This window comes from Dreissena polymorpha, chromosome 15, assembly GCF_020536995.1.
Source record: "Dreissena polymorpha isolate Duluth1 chromosome 15, UMN_Dpol_1.0, whole genome shotgun sequence".
NCBI classification, from domain to species: Eukaryota; Metazoa; Mollusca; class Bivalvia; order Myida; family Dreissenidae; genus Dreissena; species Dreissena polymorpha.
The window spans coordinates 56273650-56294603 of NC_068369.1; the positions used below are offsets into that span (position 1 = coordinate 56273650).

The 20954-nt window shown below is 38.5% G+C and overlaps 1 protein-coding gene across 7 annotated transcripts in view; it reads right to left on the minus strand.

Annotated features, from left to right (window-relative positions):
• Positions 1-460: 460 nt before the first annotated feature.
• The window catches only part of LOC127859323 (tax1-binding protein 1 homolog), a 51722-nt gene continuing 31228 nt past the window's right edge, over positions 461-20954 (minus strand). For 4 of the 7 annotated variants that reach the window (XM_052396649.1, XM_052396650.1, XM_052396646.1 and 1 more), the window contains exons 13-21: positions 12658-12726; positions 12262-12337; positions 11416-11578; positions 9350-9424; positions 8254-8484; positions 6669-6897; positions 6282-6348; positions 5651-5747; positions 461-3732 (exon numbers count right to left, since the gene is read on the minus strand). In XM_052396649.1, the coding sequence (XP_052252609.1) occupies positions 3580-3732; positions 5651-5747; positions 6282-6348; positions 6669-6897; positions 8254-8484; positions 9350-9424; positions 11416-11578; positions 12262-12337; positions 12658-12726 (1160 nt within the window). In that variant the 3' untranslated portion in view covers positions 461-3579. Of the gene's footprint in view, positions 3733-4481; positions 4539-5650; positions 5748-6281; positions 6349-6668; positions 6898-8253; positions 8485-9349; positions 9425-11415; positions 11579-12261; positions 12338-12657; positions 12727-20954 lie in introns of those variants that run through there. The other 3 variants (XM_052396648.1, XM_052396647.1, XM_052396651.1) reach the window with 3 other exon arrangements.

The following is a 20954-nucleotide window of genomic DNA, read 5'->3' on the forward strand; positions in this document are numbered from 1 at the left end:
GGCCCCATCTGGTTCTGATCCCTCGAGTGTTCTGTCCATAGTGGATCAGTTTTGTATGATATCCAGCTTCCATGTTAAGGAATCCAACACCACAGAAGTTGATGTGATTCTGCATTTAAGCCAGCGTGCTTTCAAAATCAGAAAATTCAAATCAAGATAACAGTGTGAGTGTAAAAGGTGTCCTTTCACTTTTGTTAGCAATTGCATCCCTTTCTACGACCAAGATATTTGCAACATGCCAATCAGTGTATGTCAAATCACTGCAAATATAATTTGAGACATGGATTTATTTACAACCTGTCATTTATCTAACATAGAATAAGTCTGATGTCTGCAGTACTTTGCACACACTGTCGGTTAAATCATGGATTGACATTTACCGGAACAAGGGTCAACAATAAGTAAAATAAAAACTTTCAATCTTAAAAATAAACAAAGGGAATGAAAACAAACACCATAGTTTTCAGTCAGACTTCATTCATCAACAAATATTGCAAAAATTAGTTGATTTAAAACGAGAAAAAGTAATCATAAATCACAATTATTCTTAAAACAAATTCAAAACCTTTGCTTGTTGAATACTACGAACTGTTGACAACATGTATGCACAATCTTCCAACAAATATAGTGACACGTAACTCTATCCAGGACAATATTGCTATTTAAAAAATAAAATAAAAGGTAAATTGATTTGAACATTTTAAAATGTGCAATAATAATAACATATAATATTTGTACCTGTTGACTTCAGAGTTATATAACACCAATAAATGATCAAAAAAAGAAACAATAGCTAATTGATTTATTAAATATTATTGTGTTTCCCTGCATAATTTAAATGTCTTTTTCCATCTTTGAATACACAATTTATAATCACATTAGTATGGGCTTTTTTTCGATGCACGAGCGTACAAACACAATTCCATGTATCATCTAACATTTCGATTTTTTGTCTAACAGACCAATTAGTGGAATGAAATCACTGCTGAGGAATCCTGTACTTAAGCAAACCTCGCATTGCAAATGTGCCATTAATAACAACAAAGCAATCGACAATAATACAAGAACAACTTAGTCTGTCACTACAAGACAAAACTTTGTCTAATGAGAAATAAGTGAAATACAATATGTTAATATAAAAAGTGCAAACATAAATGAAAACATTTTTTAGAATTCATTTAACATTTCATCTAGCACATGAATATTTTTATTATACATAAATCAAGCAAATCAAAAAGGTGCATAAAATAAGCATACATCCCCATGACAAGTATAGTTTTAGCTTAAACACAAATGTAACCATCTGCTTACACTTCTTAACAAATTCCTAAAAAAATACTTTATTTGTCCAAACGAATCGAAGAAATTGCTGTCATTGTCAAAGCTTACCTCTATACAGGTGTCACAAAATAAACTTACACAAAATCAACGACAACCTACATAAGCAAAAACATCATGTCCATTGATTAAAGTACAAAAAAACAAAACAAATTTATAGTAATAAATCATAAAGATCATATGAAGATAACCAGAAAATATCAAAGAACAAAATATATGCAGTAACTAAGAAATAAACAAGAATATAAACAACAAAAAGTGCATTAACTGTATAGGTTCTGCAGACACAGTAATTTTATGTTGCCACACATCCAATCCAATAACCAAAGTATAATACCATAGGCCACCTGCGTATGCCCAAGTATTTTGTCCGTGTGTAGGGAAATATGATTGCTTGTTCTTGTATCAGAGATGTTTCTGCATGGGAAGCATTTTTAATGCTATGCAATTTCCTTTGTACAGTACATAAATGTAGTACAGATATACTTTTCTTCAAATTTTAGACCCATATCCATTTAGTACAGTTAAAAAAGAACAACCACAAGTATAATGATGTCTGTGTCAATTCCTAAAAACATGCACAGAATTTTCATTTTTAACTGTATAATGTATGGCAGACTAAAATCACAGGATCAACAGTACCCATGTGTTAGAAGTCAGTAATATGCCACATAAAGCAAACTCTATTAAGCTTCAACCATATTTACTTTCCTGATTATAGAGCTGAATGGAATATAATTCATCACCGGGAAACTAATTTATCAACCCTACAATTTTAAATTATTTAAAGCCTTATGGAAGACTTAAATATATTATTGGTATGGGACTGCGGAGTTTGAACACATGTACACATGTCAATTTAGTTTGTGGAAATCCTTTATTTTAAGTAAAATTAGGAAACTTGATGCTGTTTCTCATTTCTATCTAAGATACAGTGATTTTAATCACCCATTGTGTTTCTGTCTTATTGCTATTGAACGTGCTTGGAAATAACAAAACATACCGCTATAACAAGTTCCATTCAAATTGAAGTTTAACTCCAGCTAGGAAAACCCAATCTGCCTGATTTGTCAAAATGAATCCAAAGCCAGTTACAAATGAATACTAGTACTCCATACAATTATTATGAGTAAATTTATATAATTAAAATGTGTTTTTTTGTTCCCCTGAATTAAATAAAGACATATTAAATGCAAGGAGATTACGACCAACCAAGACGAAAGCAAAACAAGGTTAATCTGATCATTAAAGCAGGTAGATACCAGTAAGTTAACAATCTGGATCATATCTGATTAAATATTGTAAGACACAATCATATTATGAAATTTAAATTTTGATGAAATTTAAATTTTGAAATATTGAAAAAGGATGCTCCTTCTGTTATTATACTGGGGTATCCACTCAATACCAACATAACTTGATTTCGACCAAAGATGTAAATATAAATTTATCTGCTAGCAAGAAACACCTGTTTTATGTCTGTTGACAAAGATATATGCATATAAAAGCAATTGATATATTTTCTAACATTAAAGTTACATCGCAATTAACAGCCAACAAATAGTATATTTTATATGAAAGCAAAAACCAAAACACGAATCACAAAAAATATCAATCATTTATAAAATTGTTTTAATTAAAGTACAGTCATAATAAAAACAGGTTATATCAAAGAACCATTATGTACATGATTAACATCATATCATGTTTGTCTTAAACTAGTGTAAAAAAAAACAAAAAAACATACATCGACAATAAAACCACATATGAATATATAAAATTATCACATTTATTACTTCATAATAAATTAACATGGCTAAAAATCTTTTCTAAACAAGAAATTCTTATGTTCACTTATTTCGTTTGTTTACAGAATAGTTTGAATCCAAGCATCATAAGAATAGATAAACAAACACAATTTTTCAAGAAAATTCACAGATGTCAATAAAATCTTCTAGCTAATTAATTGCATTAATTAGACATTATAGGTACATGTTTACCCATGAATGAATCATATTACATATAAAAAATAAACAACATTAACTGTTTCACAAAAGATAACAAAAAAAGTCAATATTTCAGTCACAATTATATAAACATTCATCTTTAACTCTAAATTCAGAAGTAACCCCTTGAAACTCTTGAAACACAGACCAGACAATAGTTGATCCCAAAACAAGGTCATATTTTGCCATGTTTAAAATATATTTTTAAAATGTTCAATCCATCGCTATCCCATGTTTAGTCAAATTCCAATCCACCATGCATCTCTCTGGCAAGATGGTTGATTGGTTGATCAAAGTGGCTGTTGACGTGTTTGTTAAAGTCATGTTCAGACATGTCGTCTGGCTTGGTCATTTTGCACTGTGGGCACAGCATGGCAAAGTGTGACACCTGAAGGGTTAATTATGGACTCTATAATACATACTAGGCACAGTATGGCAAAGTGTGACACCTGAAGGGTAAATAATGGACTGTATAATACAGACTGTGGGCACAGTATGGCAAAGTGTGACACCTGCAGGGTAAATTATGGTCTCTATAATACAGACTATGTGACTATGGGCACAGTATGGCAAAGTGTGACACCTGAAGGGTAAATAATGGACTGCATAATACAGACTGTGGGCACAGAATGGCAAAGTGTGACACCTGCAGGGTAAGTTATGGACTCTATAATACAGACTGCGGGCTTAGTATGGCAAAGTGTGACACCTGGAGGGTAAATTATGGACTCAATAATACAGACTGTGGGCTTAGCATGGCAAAGTGTGACACCTGAAGTGTAAATTATGGACCCAATAATACAGACTGTGGGCACATTATGGTAAAGTGGTGCACCTGCAGGGTAAATTATTGACTGTATAATACAGACTGTGGGCACAGTATGGCAAAGTGTGACACCTGCATAATACAGGCTGTGGGCACAGTATGACAAAGTGTGACAGCTGGAAGGTAAATTATGGACTCTAAAATACAGACTGTTGCTACAGTATGGCAAAGTGTGACACCTGAATGGTAAATTTTGGACCGTATAATACAGACTGTGGGCACAGTATGACAAAGTGTGACACCTGAAGGGTAAATTATGGATTGTATAATACAGACTGTAGGCACAGTATGACAAAGTGTGACACCTGAAGGGTATTTTATGGACTCTATAATACAGACTGTGGGCACAGTAGGGCAAAGTGTGACACCTGGAGGGTAAATTATGGACACCTTAATACAGACTGTGGGCACAGCATGGCAAAGGGTGACACCTGGATGGTAAATAATGGACTGTATAATACTGTCATTTTGCACTGTGGGCACAGTATGGCAAAGTGTGACACCCGAAGGGTAAATTATGGACAGTATAATACAGATATAGTATACATGTACTTTGTTTGTGCTCTATATTGACACGTTTATTACTAAAAAGGAAATATTCACTGGAAGGGCAACCTTAAACGCTTGTGTTTGGTTATCAAATATGTCCATTTAAGCATTTGCATTTAATATATAGCATTTAATTTGAGAATTAATATGATTTCTCAAATAAACAAGAGCTGTCTCCATAGGATGACATATGTCCCCATCAAACGCTTTGAAAGAAATAATGAGCATTTTTCGAAACCTAAACACCTTTTTCGAAACCTAAATGCGGACCCAAAGTACAAGGTCATGGTCAAAAGGGTCAAACTTTGTGTGCGTTTGGAAAGGCCTTGTCTACATACACATGCATACCAAATACGAATGTGATATCTGATGAAAATAGAAGTTATGAGCATTTTTCAAAACCTAAATGCAAAGTGTGACGGACAGAAGGACGGACAGACTGACAGTGCGATCACTATATGCCCTCCTTCGGGGGCATAAAAAGCGGTCACTTAAGCATTTAGAAGGATACTGTACATGTATTAACAACAAGTCCCCATAAATTACGAATTGTTGTTGTCGAATAGTGTTATGCACATTTAACTTTACTTTTTTAGTAGTTAAAGTGTTGGATATGGATCAGTTTTCCCAAGCAAAGTGGTTGAAGTTGTTTTTTTTTTATGAGTATCTTGGTTACTTTACCTATCTGGTGGCTAAATGGATTTTATGCAATATGTGGCAAGCAAACATTCAGACCAGGCTGAAAAGACACAGTCTTGTCAGGAGCGAAGGAGAATACGAGAAGTTGCGTGATTTTATAGTGAACACAGTTGTTCCTGGCCAGACTGGGCGAATGCACATGCACATGAAAGGAGCTACGCTGGTCGCAAATTGTGCAGACTCATTTTTGCATGACATGGCTCAAAATGGGTGTATGACGCTGTGACCTGACCTGGTGTTCCAGGAACACGTCCTCAGGGATGTCTGCTGGGAATGTCTGTTGACACTCTGTGCAGATCTTCATGGGCACACCCTGGGCGTCAAAGAATCTGCAGATTACAACACACAGGCAATAACACACAATACACAGGAAATATTGTCCTGATTGTTATTCGAATAACTTTGGTTGCTTTTTACCAAAACAGTACTACAGATTGAAAGCATATTAACTATCAAATGAAGCTGTGCACCTCAATATTTCAGTTATGATATTTTAATACAACCAGAGTTAAGGCTATTTTTTTTGCAAAAAAAAGTTTTCAAATTCTGTATGGCTTAAGAAATAAAAATGATTGCTGCCAGAGGGCTGAAACTTTACAAACATATTAAACAGCATGTGAACATGCAACAGACACATTTCCAGGTTAAACTGCACATTTTAACTTTTTGCACACAACGTCAAAATGTCACATTCAAGACAATTTAATTTGGCAATAGTTCTTACTAATAACAATAAAAAATGATAACCACGTTTTAACTGAAATGCTATTTCTGAGCCAGGAAATTAATAAACATATGTTTTTCTTCTATTTAAATCAAATAAACATTATAGTATTTACAACAAATACATAACAAAATCTCACCTGTCTTCGGAAGCTTCCTTCTGTTCAGTTTTATGCATTTCAATTCTCTGACAGGGGGGATCAAATTCTACAAAAGAACAAAATTATTTGATACTTTTTTTAAAGGCGATATAAGTTATAAACAAAAAAGCTAAACACAGGCCAACAATGATATACCTTGTACATTTTTATATCATATCTCACATCAAAGTACGTATGATGTAGAAGAAACCTCAATAATCCTAAAATTTACATAGAAACATATACATACAACAGTTAATACAAAACATAAATATTTAACAATACAAAACCATAATATTTCATATAAAACATTTTCAAGAAATTTAATAAAATTTGCACACAAAAAAGATATTGGTGCTCAAACCACTTTATTATTCATAAACCTACCATCCAGCACAGATGCTGATTTCACAGCGGCCAGTTTTGCAGCTGGGGTCCGCTCGGGCTCCAATGGCGCAGGAAGTGGGCGCAGTATCCCAGTCTCCACTGGACCTGCCCCCTTACAGCCCTCCACCCCAAACTCCGGGGCCAGGGGTCTGCAAGGCTCCAGCGGAAAGGGCTTCAGGTCCCGAGGGGGGATGGGAGGGGCCTGTCCGGGGTACACCAATGGGGTCTGCTTGGGTAAGATGAAGTGACAAGATAAAAACAAAGAAGAAATCAGGGATTCACTTTCTGGTTAATCCTTTAAAAGATAGGGATTAAAAACAAATTAAAACAAAAAATTCCTTATTAGCAGAGTGTTGTCCTGTATAAGGCTAGCCTGTGCAGACTGTACAGGCTAATCTGAGATGACACTTAACGTATACATTAAGCCCAGTTTTCTCAGAACAATGTTCATATAAACCAGTTTCTTGAAATGTTAATGGCAAGTTAAATTACTGCCTGTAAAGTGCATTATATAATCGAAGTAGGGTTAATATTGGGAGCAAACATATACATGCAATTGCAGTGGATGTACCATATTACAAGGTATCCAAGCACAGACATAAAGTGTTGAATAACTTCATGATAATGTTTATGTAAAGCAATTCTTGATTTAATTGTTCATTTAAACCTGTTACTGGTAACTTAATGGGTAATTAAAGTTTTCAGCAAATGGGTTCTAATACAACAGAAGAAACAAGATGTGTTTGTGAAACACAATGTCCCCCTATATGACGTTTGACCTTGAAGAATGACCTTGACCCTTCACCACTCAAAATGTGCAGCTCCATGAGATACACATGCATTTCAAATATAAAATTGCTAGCTTCAATATTGCAGAAGTGACATTACATGAGCAATTTTGACCCATATATCTGACCTTGAAGGATGACCTTGACCTTGACCTTTCACCACTCAAAATGTTCAGCTCCATGAGATACACATGCATGCCAAATATCAAGTTGCTATCTTCAATATTGCAAAAGAACTCATAAAATGAGCGATTTTGGCCACATATATTTGACCTCTGACCTTGAAGGATGACCTTGACATTTCACCACTCAAATGTGCAGCTCCATGAGATACACATGCATGTCAAATATCAAGTTGCTATCTTGAATATTGAAATACTGCAAAAGTGTACATTAAATGAGCGATTTTGACCCATATATTTGACCTTTGACCTTGAAGGATGACCTTGACCTTTCACCACTCAAAATGTGCTGCTCCATGAGATACATATGCATGCCAAATATCAAGTTGCTATCATTAATATTGCAAAAGTTATTGCAAATGTTAAAGTTGGCGCAAACCAACCAACAGACCAACCAACAGACCAACCAACCAACAGACAGGGCAAAAACAATATGTCCCCCACTACTATAGTGGGGGACATAAAAATGAGGACTTGACTCATCAATACATAACTGAAACTGTCACTGCATTATCTAAAATACACCCATCATGCCACTTTGGAGATGGCTTTCACTATGACATCTTCTTTCGCTGTTAATAAGTAGCCAACAATTTAGGCTATGTTAAAACTCACCTGTGTGTACTGTGCCTGCCCTGGGTACACAATGGGGGCCACACACGCCTGTTGTAGGGGGTATGGGGCCTGCTGTAAAGGGTACTGGGGGTACTTTTGGGGCACACCCGGGTACTTTAGGGGTACATTCAGGGGGTATGGCTGTGAAGGGTAGGGGTACGCCAAGGGGTAGCAGTGTGCTGGGGGGCCCATTGGGGATCTGCCCCCTGACATGCTGGCCCCACTCTCATCCTGCAATAGAAGGAACATGGTGAGAAATTTGGTCCCTGGGTCCAGTTGTTTAGTTTTTTCGAACCCAAAAACATTTTATGATCCTTGGTGAATTTTCACAGTCCAATATCAGCAAAAGTTATTAAATAGTTCAACAGATTCTAGCCTTCATAGCAAATATATGCCAAGAACAGAGAAATTTGTATCCAACTTATGCTATGATTACTTTAATAAAACCTTACAATGTTGATTTTTTTTAGTCTAGTTGGGTAAAACCAACAAATAAAAACCACATAAAAACAGTCAACTTCAATACTTGTATAAGCAAATATAGAAAAAAATGTTGTTGCCGTTTCCAGAACATGTATCAGTCCAGTTATTTGTGTAAAGTTGTATCTCACAAGGGGCCCAGCTCCTTCACGCTATTGATTGATACAAATAATGTGAACACAGTATTAGTGTAATTGATATCGTATTTAGTATGTTCCGTCTTGGGCATGTTATTCTGTAAACACCAAAATAAATCACCAACTTTTTATGTCAAGTTGTTCTAGAAGAGATAATTACTGAAGTCTCTTTAACAAAATCTAGTCTTAGCGGAAAGCGTCGTGCCTGATTTGGCTGTGAGTACATAGGCTCACCTATGATGACACTTTATGTGCATGCATTAATAACTGTTATCCCAGAACAGTTGAAATATTTATCTAAAACTAACATTACTCATTGCTCAAAAGCTAATCTTCTCCATGACAGCGCAATACTGTATAAAATAAATCCAACGAAAGTTGGATATTTGTTTTTAGTCAACTTGAACAAAACAAATAGGAATGATTTAAGAGTACATTATTTTAATCTCTAGACTACGTTGAATGTTGCTGGTGCTTACATGTCTGCCTTGAACTAATGCTCTCAGTTTCTGATTCAACTGTTCTATCTCTGCATCTTTGCTCTGCACACATTTCTGTAAATTGAAAAACAGAAATCAAGATAAATGCAGCAGTCAACAGCGGACCAAAAAACAAAAGCCATTTGAAAACTATTTGGGAATGTTATAAATCTATATATAATATAATGTTAGTATGGTGGCATGACGACTTGCATCAGTCCAGTTGTTTTAAGTTCTATGGCACAAGCAACATGTGGCAAGTTATCTTAACCTTCAATGCTGAACTAGAGCTTTGTCACAGACGTGACAAATACCCCCACATGCCGCATTGACACATAATATTTTGCATGTCATCTTCACAAAAAACAGCGGACACCATGCTAAATTTTTAAAACGCACTAAGTGACCCCTTGACCTAGTTTTTGACCCAGAAAGGCCCATGTTCTAACTTGGCCTTAAGATCATAACCATACAACTTCTGACCAAGTTTGGCGAAGATCGGATGTAAACTACTTGAATTAGAGAGCGGACACCATGCTGAATGTTAAAAAAAGTGACCCCATGACCTAGTTTTAGGCCCGGAATGGCCCATGTTCAAACTTGTCCTAGAGATCATTTAGATAAGACTTGTGACCAAGTTTAGTGAGGATTGGATGAAAACTACTTGAATTAGAGAGCGGACAACATGGTGAGGTTTAAAATGCACTAAGATACCCCGTGACCTAGTTTTTGACCCAGCATGACCCATATTCAAACTTGACCTAGACATCATCTAGATACAACTTCTGACCAAGTTTGGTGAAGATTGGATGAAAACTACTTGAATTAGAGGGCGGACAACATTGTGATGTTTAAAACACACTAAGTGACCCCGTGACCTTGTTTTTGACCCGGCATGACCCATATTCAAACATGCTCTAGACATTATCAAGATACAACTTCTGACCAATTTTGGTGAAGATTGGATAAAAACTACTTGAATTAGAGAGCGGACAACATGGTGAGGTTTAAAACACACTAAGTGACCCCGTGACCTTGTTTTTGACCCGGCATGGTCCATCTTCCAACTTGACTTACACATCATCTAGTTACAACTTCTGACCATGTGTGGTGAAGATCGGATTTAAACTACTTGAAATAGAGAGCGGACACCATGCTCAATGTGTAAAACGTACTAAGTGACCTCGTGACCTAGTTTTTTTCCCGGCAAAGCCCATGTTAAAACTTGGCCTTAAGATCATCTAGATACAACTTTTGACCAAGTTTGGTGAAGATCGGATGAAAACTACTTGAATTAGTGAGCGGACAACATGCTGAATAATTAAAAACGCACTAAGTGACCCCGTGACCTAGTTTTTGACCCGGCAAGGCCCCTGTTCGAACTTGGCCTTAAGATCATCTAGATACAACTTCTGACCATGTGTGGTGAAGATCGGATGAAAACTACTTGAAATAGAGAGCGGACAACATGCTGAATGTTTAAAACTCACTAAGTGACCCCGTGACCTAGTTTTTGACCCGACAAGGCCTATGTTCGTACTTGGCCTAAACATCATGTAGATACAACTTCTGACCAAGTTTGATGAAGATCGGATGAAAACTACTTGAAATAGAGAGCGGACACTTAATACGGACCAACCGACAGACTGACAGACCGACAGACAAGCTCACTCCTATATACCCCCCTAAACTTCATTTGTGGGGGTATAATAATTACGATGCAGTCTCCACAAGCTGTAGAATGCTTCAATCTTACCTTATACCTCTAGTTGAGACCTTGACATTTTACCTATTGATACAATTATTTCATAAGAATAGCTACCTTTATGGTCAACATACTTGGCAAGGTATTGTGAAATTGCCTATTGGATGCTCAATTTACAGTTTGGACTTGTGCTTTGTGTGACCTTGGATGCTTAAGTTACAGTTTAGACTTACCAAATTTAAAGATAGTATTAAATTCAAAACGCCTCTTATCAAGTTTTCTGCATGCAGACTAAACATAAAAAAAATGGTTTGTTAGCCCTACACTAATACCTCTTATACTACGCCATTATGTTCCCTACCTCAAGAGCCATGATTTTCACGGAATATGTGGCCTGTTCCGGGTTGCGCTGCCTCAGTCTCTCCAGCTCAGAGTTCATCTCACTAAGCTCGCACTCAAGGCTCTCTCGGTGACGGCGCTCAGAGAAATACAGGTTCTTGTACTTCTCCTTCTTTGTCAGCTTCCTGTAGAACCAGCAGGATTTTACAATAACCACTTATTTACACGCTTTAACGCGTCCATAGTCCGATAGAAAATCATATTAAATTAAAGATCTTTCTTACTAGATTCATGTTTTTAAGGCTTCATTTCCAACCCTAAGTTACCGATGAGCAGAAACAGCAAAAAACCTGAACAGCGTGAAAGTTACTTGCAGGCTGTTCTGGTTTGATGTTGGTTGCATATAGCCATTTTCAATTCGTTTGTGAGTGGGAAAGGGTTATGGTAGGTTACATACAACTCATAATTAATGCACATTTGCATAACATACAAAACACCTTGCACATTATAGATATATCAAGGGTTTGTCAAGAAACATTAAAATACATCCCAAGCTTTTGTTAAAGCATACATTTCCATTCATCTAAAATAATCAACAAGACAATGTGTTCTTTGGGAAATCACAATCAAAATGTATTTGTTATGGTGTTAGAAATAGTTTAACCACTCACTATTGGATGTCCAAGTGCAATAATTTGATATTTGTTCAGACTTATGAAAATATGATTGATATATTTGGCAACATCTATAACATATTGATATGAGCAAATATGCATAAATATACTGAATAATAAGAATATAAATAAAATGTGCAGATTATGAATTGAAACTTTATATATGAAACTAAGACTGTATAAGAAAGTCTCACTGGTCCAGATCCATTTTGAGCTCCTCCATCTGTCGGTCAATGGCAGACGTCATGCTAGTCACAGACCCCTCATCTTCTGAAATGGAACCATGGGACAGTGAAAACATCAGGCCCAACACAGGAACAATCAAGCAGAGTCTGACAAATTTCTCACAATCTTCATGCTTATAATTTTACAATATACACATACCATAATTACTCTAAGTTTACGGACACTTATATTTTTTTTAATTTGTGTCCGAAAATTTAGCAACGAAAAATATTCCAAAATCACAGGTGTGAAAATTTAGGGACAAAAATTAAGGTGTCTGAAAATTATAATTAAATTGAAATCAATGCAATAATCTCATGACCGGGGTCATACACGAATAAACTTCGAATGCTTATGAATCTTACCATGTGGTGCTGATTTTTGCATGGCATCTGATTCCATCATTGGGTCTTTTCTGTCTGAACGGGACTTCCCTAAAACAAATTTTCTTAAGTAAAATTCATTTTAATTATTAAATACTTACCTGTTATCTCTAGCTTACCCCTTTCCAAGGGAGTTATTTCATCCGGAAAATATTCAAGCGCTGGGAATCGTCCACCTCTATAAGAATCCAAATCAGGTTAAACATAGTACAATGCAACCTAACAGGAAATCAAGAACCACATCTCATCAGTGGGACTTACCGATAACAGGTAAGTATTTAATAATTAAAATGAATTTTACTTAAGAAAATTTGTTTTAATATCATAAATACGTTACCTGTTATCTCTAGCTGATTTTGCAGCTGCGGCGGGAAGGTTCGCATATTTTTTCCCATCACAGCAAAACCCATATAGAGGGTTTACAGCCAGAGATAGTAGAATCAAGTCCTCTTATAATCTTTGTTAGTACAGTATAGTACTTAATTCTCGGATGGCACCAGTGTACTTACGCCATAGAAGAAACTACAGTTTGAGCCACTACAAGAGGACCCAACTTATACAAATTGTCTTGTTGGCACTCAAGAGAACGAAGATAAAAAGAGGAGAAGGTGGTCGGATTCCTCCAGAAAGCAGCTTGAAGCACTTCAGATAGTGGGGTCTGATTAATATAAGCCCACGAAGCCGAAAGAGCTCTTAATTCATGCGGTCTTATCTTAAACAGGGATAAATCCCTCGATGAAAGAGAAGAATAAGCTTTCCTTATAGTCGAGGCTATCCAACGAGAAATAGAAGCCGCAGACACATCGCCCCCCCCCCTTTTAATGGAATGAAAAGTCTCTTGCGAGAACCTCGAATAGACTTTACCTTTTTAAGGTAGAACTTCAAAGCCCTAACCGGGCAAAGGAGTCTATCATCATCTTCATGTCCACAAGTTCTAGATAGACTTGGAACTTTGAAGGGTTTGGAAGCCATAGAGGGGAGTTGATTTTTAGCAAGGAATCCTGACTGACACAACAATGTAACAGAACCATCAGAAGAGTCAAAACGAAGATGACTATCCTCGATAGAAAGAGCATGAATTTCACTTCTCCGTTTGGCTGAAGCCATAGTAAGAAGGAAAACGGTCTTCCATGTTAGGAATTGTAATGAAGCCTGATCAAGAGGTTCATAGGAAGTTTTAATAAGGGAACCAAGCACACAAGCTAAATCCCATTTAGGAGCAAGTGTACGAGATACAGGACGACTAAGTTCCATAGCTCGAACAAGTTCTGAAATAGCTGGATCAGCACAGACTTGTGAAGACTTAGTGAAAGCCAATGTATGCGAAATCATAGATCTGTATCCTTTGATGGAACTAAGAGAAAGTTTCTTATCATCAAAAAGATAAATGAGAAAATCCGCTATTCGTCTAGCAGAGGGATTGAGGGGATTAATTTTCCCTCGAAAACACCAATTGGAGAAGAGTTTCCAACGAGCATCATAGACTGCTCTGGTGGATTTTCTCCTTGCCGAAGCAACGAGGGTTGAAGCCCTGACAGAAAAACATTTCTTCTGCAAAGATTGCCTGATAACGGCCAGACGTGTAAGTGGAACATTTTTGGGTCCGCATGTAGTCTGCCGCTTTGAGACAGAAGATCTGACCTGTGAGGAAGATTTCTGGGATAATCGTACAGGAGACTGAGAAGATCGTTGAACCAAGATCTTCTGGGCCACCAAGGGGCAATCAGGAGTATCCTGCAAGAGCTCACCCTGATTTTCCCCAATATTTGGGGAATTAGAATGGGTGGGGGATAGGCGTAAGCATCCAGTTGGTCCCATGCGAACGAAAGCGCGTCGATTGCCCACGCTGCTGGATCGTAAACTGGACTCACATACAGAGGAAGTCTGTGATTGTGTCTGGTTGCAAATAGATCGACCAGGGGATAACCGAACTTGAAAAAGATCTGGTTGGTCACTTCTTGATGAAGTGTCCACTCCGATGGAAGTAACTGGTGTTTGCGTGACAAACCATCCGCCAGGGCGTTGAGGCGACCTGGTATATATTTTGCCAGCAGATGAATGTTGAGTGTTTTGCAAAGAACAAGTAATTTTCTGGTTTCCAGATACAGGGATTGAGAATGTGTTCCCCCCTGTGCCTGGATGTAAGCCACCACAGATGTGTTGTCTGTTGACACCATCACACAAGAGTCTCGAAGATGTGATTGGAAATGAGATACAGCTAGAAATACTGCTCGCATTTCTAGATTGTTGATATGAAGGTGAGATTCCTGATGAGACCACAACCCTGAAATTATCAGACTGAGAGGTTCCAGGTGAGCACCCCACCCTTCCTTGCTCGCATCCGTTATTAGATATAATGACGGTTGCGGGGGAAGAAGGGGTACTCCTGCCAACAGAGTCTCCTCGTCTAGCCACCACTGAAGATGAGACCTTAAGGAGGGAAGGATTGGAATCTGTGTTAATAGATTGCCTGGAGACCATTTCCAACAAGCTGAGAGATAGTGCTGAAGAGGACGTAGGAAGAGACGTCCCAACTGCACAAAGTCTGCTACTGAGCTCAGGATACCGTTGAGAGAGAGGAATTCTTGAGCTGTTATATGAGATTGGGACAAAACCCAGTTGACCTTCATCAGAAGGTCTGATATACGTTGAATAGACACTCTGACCCGATTGATGTGGGTCAAGAAATTCATTCCCACAAACGTAAAGTCCTGTGAAGGAATGAGGTCTGATTTGTCTGCATTGAGAAGGAGCCCTAACGAGAGGAGCTCCTTCCAAGAGAATTCTAGGTTGTACAGAAGCAATTGACGATCGAGCTGGTGTAAGAGCCAGTCGTCGAAATACTGAAGAAGAATAATCCCGTGAACTCTGAGGTGTGATCCGACTGCCGACATTAGTTTGGTAAAAACTCGTGGGGCTGTCGCCAACCCGAAAGGCATAGACCGGAACTGGTAGACTTGGCCTTGAAAGGCGAATCGCAAGTACTTTCGGTAGTTGGGATGTATAGGAACATGGAAGTAAGCATCTTCCAGATCCAAAGACACCCCCCAGTGCAGGGGTTTGATGGATTCCCGTATGAAAGAAGGAGTCTCCATTTTGAAAGTTGGTTTGAGGAGATACATGTTGAACACTTTTAAATCTATTACTGGTCTCCAGGAACCATTTTTCTTTTGAACAAGAAAAAGACGACTGTAAAATCCTGGAGAATAAGGATCTAGAACCCTTTCTACCGCCTGTTTTTCCAAGAGCCCGAGAATGGACTCTGGAATATGTGGATGCCGAGATACCAGCTCTATAGGGACGCGAGAAAGTGGAGGCCTTTTTTCGAATTGAAAAGTCAGGCCTTTTGTCACAAGAGAATGAACCCATGCGTCTGAAGTAATTTGAAGCCATCGATTTGAGAAGTGGAAAAGTCTGGCCCCGACTGGTATTTCCGGCATCGGAGGTTGTGGCGGTAGAAAGGGAAGGGACCTAGGGCTGATAAGCAGGAGGTGCGCCCCTGCCGGTAGAAGGTTTGAAATTCCTCTGTCCCGGCTTGGGTTTGCCCTTTTTCCCAGAATCTTTATTAGAAGACTTGTGTGACAAAGAAGGTCTGTTATAGGAAGACTGCCTATTAGGACCTGACCGTGGATTAAAAGAAGGCTTTTTAGAGAAAAGGTTATTTCTCTTAGCCGTCTTGAATGCTGGAACTGCTGGTGGCCTAGAAGCAGGATGCTTAAAGACCCCTTGGCGTTGTCCAGAGTTGTTTCTAGCTAAAGAAGCATGAAGTTGGTCATCCTTGTCAGCTGTGATTGCTTCTTGTATCCTTCCACCAAAAAGAAACCCTGATGTGAGAGGAGCTGTTCTGAGCGAGTTCATACCAGGTTCCAACAGAAAATCTTTAGGTAAAGAAGTAAGGATAAGATCTCTACGAATCCTTAGCATCTCGGACATTGAAGAAGCAGAAGTGTGAGATAAGGCCAGTGTGGTCCGTGAGAGATGAATTAACAAATCACGGAGTTCCTCCGGAACAGATTCCGACCAATCACACACCATTTGTAAAATTGTCGCTAGCATGAAGTCAATTTGGTTAGTCAAACCTAATGATCTACGTTCCCTCATTTCCCACGTTTCCAACATTGAAAACGGAACAGAAACTGAATTGGAACCACTTGGCATTACAAGAGATAGCTTGCTTATGTCCGGATCTGGAACCGGAAGTTTTGAAAAATCCAACCCAGATGTTGCATGTGGTACAGGAGGTTTGTAACTTTTACTACCTTCCTGGTGTTTTGGATCAGCTAGTTCCTTAGGAATTTTCCATGTTTCTCCTCGTTTTGGAATAGTCTTATTAGCTGATTCCAATGATTGAAGAACAGATAGAACAGTAGAACCAATGGGAAGTCGTGGGTCAGGACGAGCCGTCGACTTAATAACCCTGTTGGGATCAAATGTACGAAAAAGTTGTTCTGTCACAGAAATCGTCGCATTTGAAGACAGTTCAGCAGGTCTTGGACAGTAATCTTCACCAAGAGTACGAAACATCAGTTCATAGATCTGACCAATCGGAGCTAAATATTGATCCGTCTCAACATTAGATTCTGCATCTGAATCAGCCTCACTCTCTACAACACCAGCGGTTTGTATAGAATCAGCAGGAACAGAAGTGAGAATATCTTGTACCGGATTGTAATTGTCTGGTAACAGCGAATGATCATCCCCGACGTCAGTAAACTGATAATGTAAACCGGAAGAAGGTAAATTATCAGCATTGACCGGTACAAAATGTCCCGCCGAATTCTGTATCCATAGTGTATCAGGATTCGACAGGGTAGCTGTAGGGGGTACACGACTAGATACTGTAGATGATACCCGTGGTGTTGACACTGACGCCGTAGTAGTGAGATGAGCTCCTGAAGATGCAATACGTGTGGCAGTCAACGTTGGAACCGACACATTTGGCATGGAAACATGCGATTCCATAACGGAACACGATGGTGAACGACTATACGTATGGTAAGTCCGATGCTGTCTACGTGAACGTTGCCGACGTCCTCGTTTTCTGCAATGTCGAGATCTGGATCGGCTGCGCTGTCGAGATGTGGATCGGCTGCGATGTGATCGAGATTTTTTTGGAATACCGTCTCCGTGAGTGACGACGTGATCGCTTATGAGCGCCGCGACGATGATAACTGTAGTGAAATAAGGTCACTTCCAACAGCCTTGCTCCAACAACATTATAACTGCTCGACGAAGAAGAGCGTGTCCGATGTCCACTCCTTGATGAAGACGATGTATTCGACGACGAATCGGATGTAGAAGAATACGCCGATGATGAAGACCGAGTTCTTCTTGACCGGCGATTGGTGTTATCGGTGGCAGGCCCAACTGATGACTGTTGACCGGTGACCGGACCGGACCGGTGACCGGACCGGTGACCGGACCGGACCGGTGATCAATGACCGGACCGGACCGGTGACCGGACCGGTGACCGGACCGGACCGGGACCGGACCGGTGACATGACCGGTGACCGGACCGGACCGGACCGGTGACCGGCCGGTCATATTATGACCGGTTACGTCACCGGACAAAGACCGTAGAATGGCGGCTGCCATGTGGTCTGACATTGATCCAGTCGTTCCATGATCAATGTAGCCGGTATGCATGGTGTGAGTCATAAGATCTGATGACGATCGACTGACAACAACACCATCTTGCCCGGTACTCGGTGACTGACAAAACCGCTGGTCATCCTTGACCAGTGGAGTCACCGGGTAATCAACGTCGGATGGAGGTTCGTTGCGTTTGCGGCTGATCGACGTCCTCCGGCGACCTGCTTTTGTCCATACGTCGTAAGCCCACAAATCGCAAACCGCACATTTGTTATTAAATGTGCAACCGGTACATGCCAAGCAAGTATCGTGGGAATCCCACCTTGCTTTGATATGACCACAAGAACCTCTATCCTGTAAGTTCATTCTGAAATAAAAGAAACAGAAAGAACCTACAAAAAAACAAATTAATGATTATAAATTCAAATAAAAAGTTAAACCACAAAATGTAAACACAAAGAACGCTGTCCAATTGACCTCAATTACTTATTGGGGAATAGGCACGAATTCCTCGTGGTTCACGTGCTCATGACGTCATGTACATGAGCGACGATACAAACAAAGAAACCCAGCAAAAGCAGAAATATGACAATTACTGCAACAAAAAGTATAGAAATATAAACCGAATGATACAAATAAAAGATAAATAAACTTTATCCTTTTAAACTCCGCCAAAAACACAGTGAAAAGAACACATAAGTCCTGAGCCTAAAATAGGCGTGCACATGGTTTTATCCGGAAAGGAAAGATGAGTTGTGGTTCTTGATTTCCTGTTAGGTTGCATTGTACTATGTTTAACCTGATTTGGATTCTTATAGAGGTGGACGATTCCCAGCGCTTGAATATTTTCCGGATGAAATAACTCCCTTGGAAAGGGGTAAGCTAGAGATAACAGGTAACGTATTTATGATATTAAAATAAATGTGGCAATTAACAATTCAGTCAGTAACAAAGCTTGTCTGACTATGCATGCCTGGCTGTTTCTTATTTGGAAACTTTTAATTGCAGATATCAAGTGTAAATTCAATTGCACAGAGCTCCAGAACAAGAGTTTGTGCTTATTTACGCAGTAAAATTTCTACAATACACATTGATACAAAAATGATGAGGGAAAAATACCTTTCCTTGTACTGGGTATAATATGCATCCACAATGATATGAATATGATGTTTCAAAGTGGTTGAGTCAGCATTGTCTTGTGGTCATTTATGCATTATTATCAGACTTTTTACTTTTTTTATATTGAACAAGGGCTGTTTGTAAAACATGCATGCCCCCCATATGGGCTGTCAGTTGTAGTGGCAGCCATTGTGTGAATACGTTTTTTGTCACTGTGACCTTGATCTTTGACCTAGTTACCTGAAAATCAATAGGGGTTATCTGCCAGTCATGATCAATGTACCAATGAAGTGCCTTGATCCTAGGCATAAGCTTTCTTGAGTTATCATCCGGAAACCATTTAACTGTGTCGAGTTACTGTAACCTTGACTGTTGACCTAGTGACCTGAAAATCAATAGGGGTCATCTGCGAGTCATGATTAATGTACCTATGAAGTTTCATGATCCTAGGCGTAAGCGTTCTTGAGTTATCATCTGGAAAACATTTTACTGGTTCGAGTCACTGTGACCTTGACCTTTGACCTAGTGACCTGAAAATCAATAGGGGTCATCTGCGAGTCATGATTAATGTACCTATGAAGTGTCATGATCCTAGGTATAAGTGTTTATGAGTTATCATCCTGAAACCATTTTACTGTGTCGAGTCACCATGACCTTGACCTTTGACCTAGTGACCTGAAAATCAATAGGGGTCACCTGCGAGTCATGATCAATGTACCTCTGACGTTTCATGATTCTAGGCCTAAGTGTTCTTGAGTAATCATCCGGAAACCATTCGATGGACGGACCGACGGATGGACCGACCGACATGTGCAAAAACAATATACCCCCTCTTCTTCAACGGGGGGCATAATTATTTATATTAATGATAGCCTGACTCAGACTTTGACTCAGGCTTAGACTTACTAAAGACAGACTCAGGATTCGTATTCACGAACGCATTTGGAAATAGACTTCAATAAGATTGTGTTTTTTTAATGACGTCACGACTAAGCGAACTCTCTAGTAGGGAAAACGCGCCAAATAGTGTCAAAAATTTGCACAAGTGAATTGTTATTTAAGTATTAATAATGAATATTTGTGGTTTCACGGATAAGTTTACCATTTAAGGAGGTCTATTGTGGATTATGGTGTATCCTATATCTTCTTAACAGGGTGTATAATAAACAAATTAATTATAGCACCTTTTTTAAAATTAATAAACATTAATTTACATTACATTAAAGATCAAGAATTTAAAAATAACTAAATAATCGTCATAATTTTTTTTGAAAATGTTTGGAGAAAAAAAGTCCCCGATGTAAATTCGAACCACCGACTAGTCGGTCAAATATAATCATGGGCACCGATGCGCTACCAACTGCGTCATGGCAGTGTAACTTTATTCGGCATATACATATCTATAGGTAAATTCCTACATCTATAAATAGATTTGTAATAGTAATGAAATCAAAATTTATGCATAGTAAATGTCTTGTAAACGTTTTCTAATAGGTTTCCCTTTTTAGAAAATATCCATTATTATAGTTTATGATACATGCAAATTATATGTTATTACTTTTTCATTC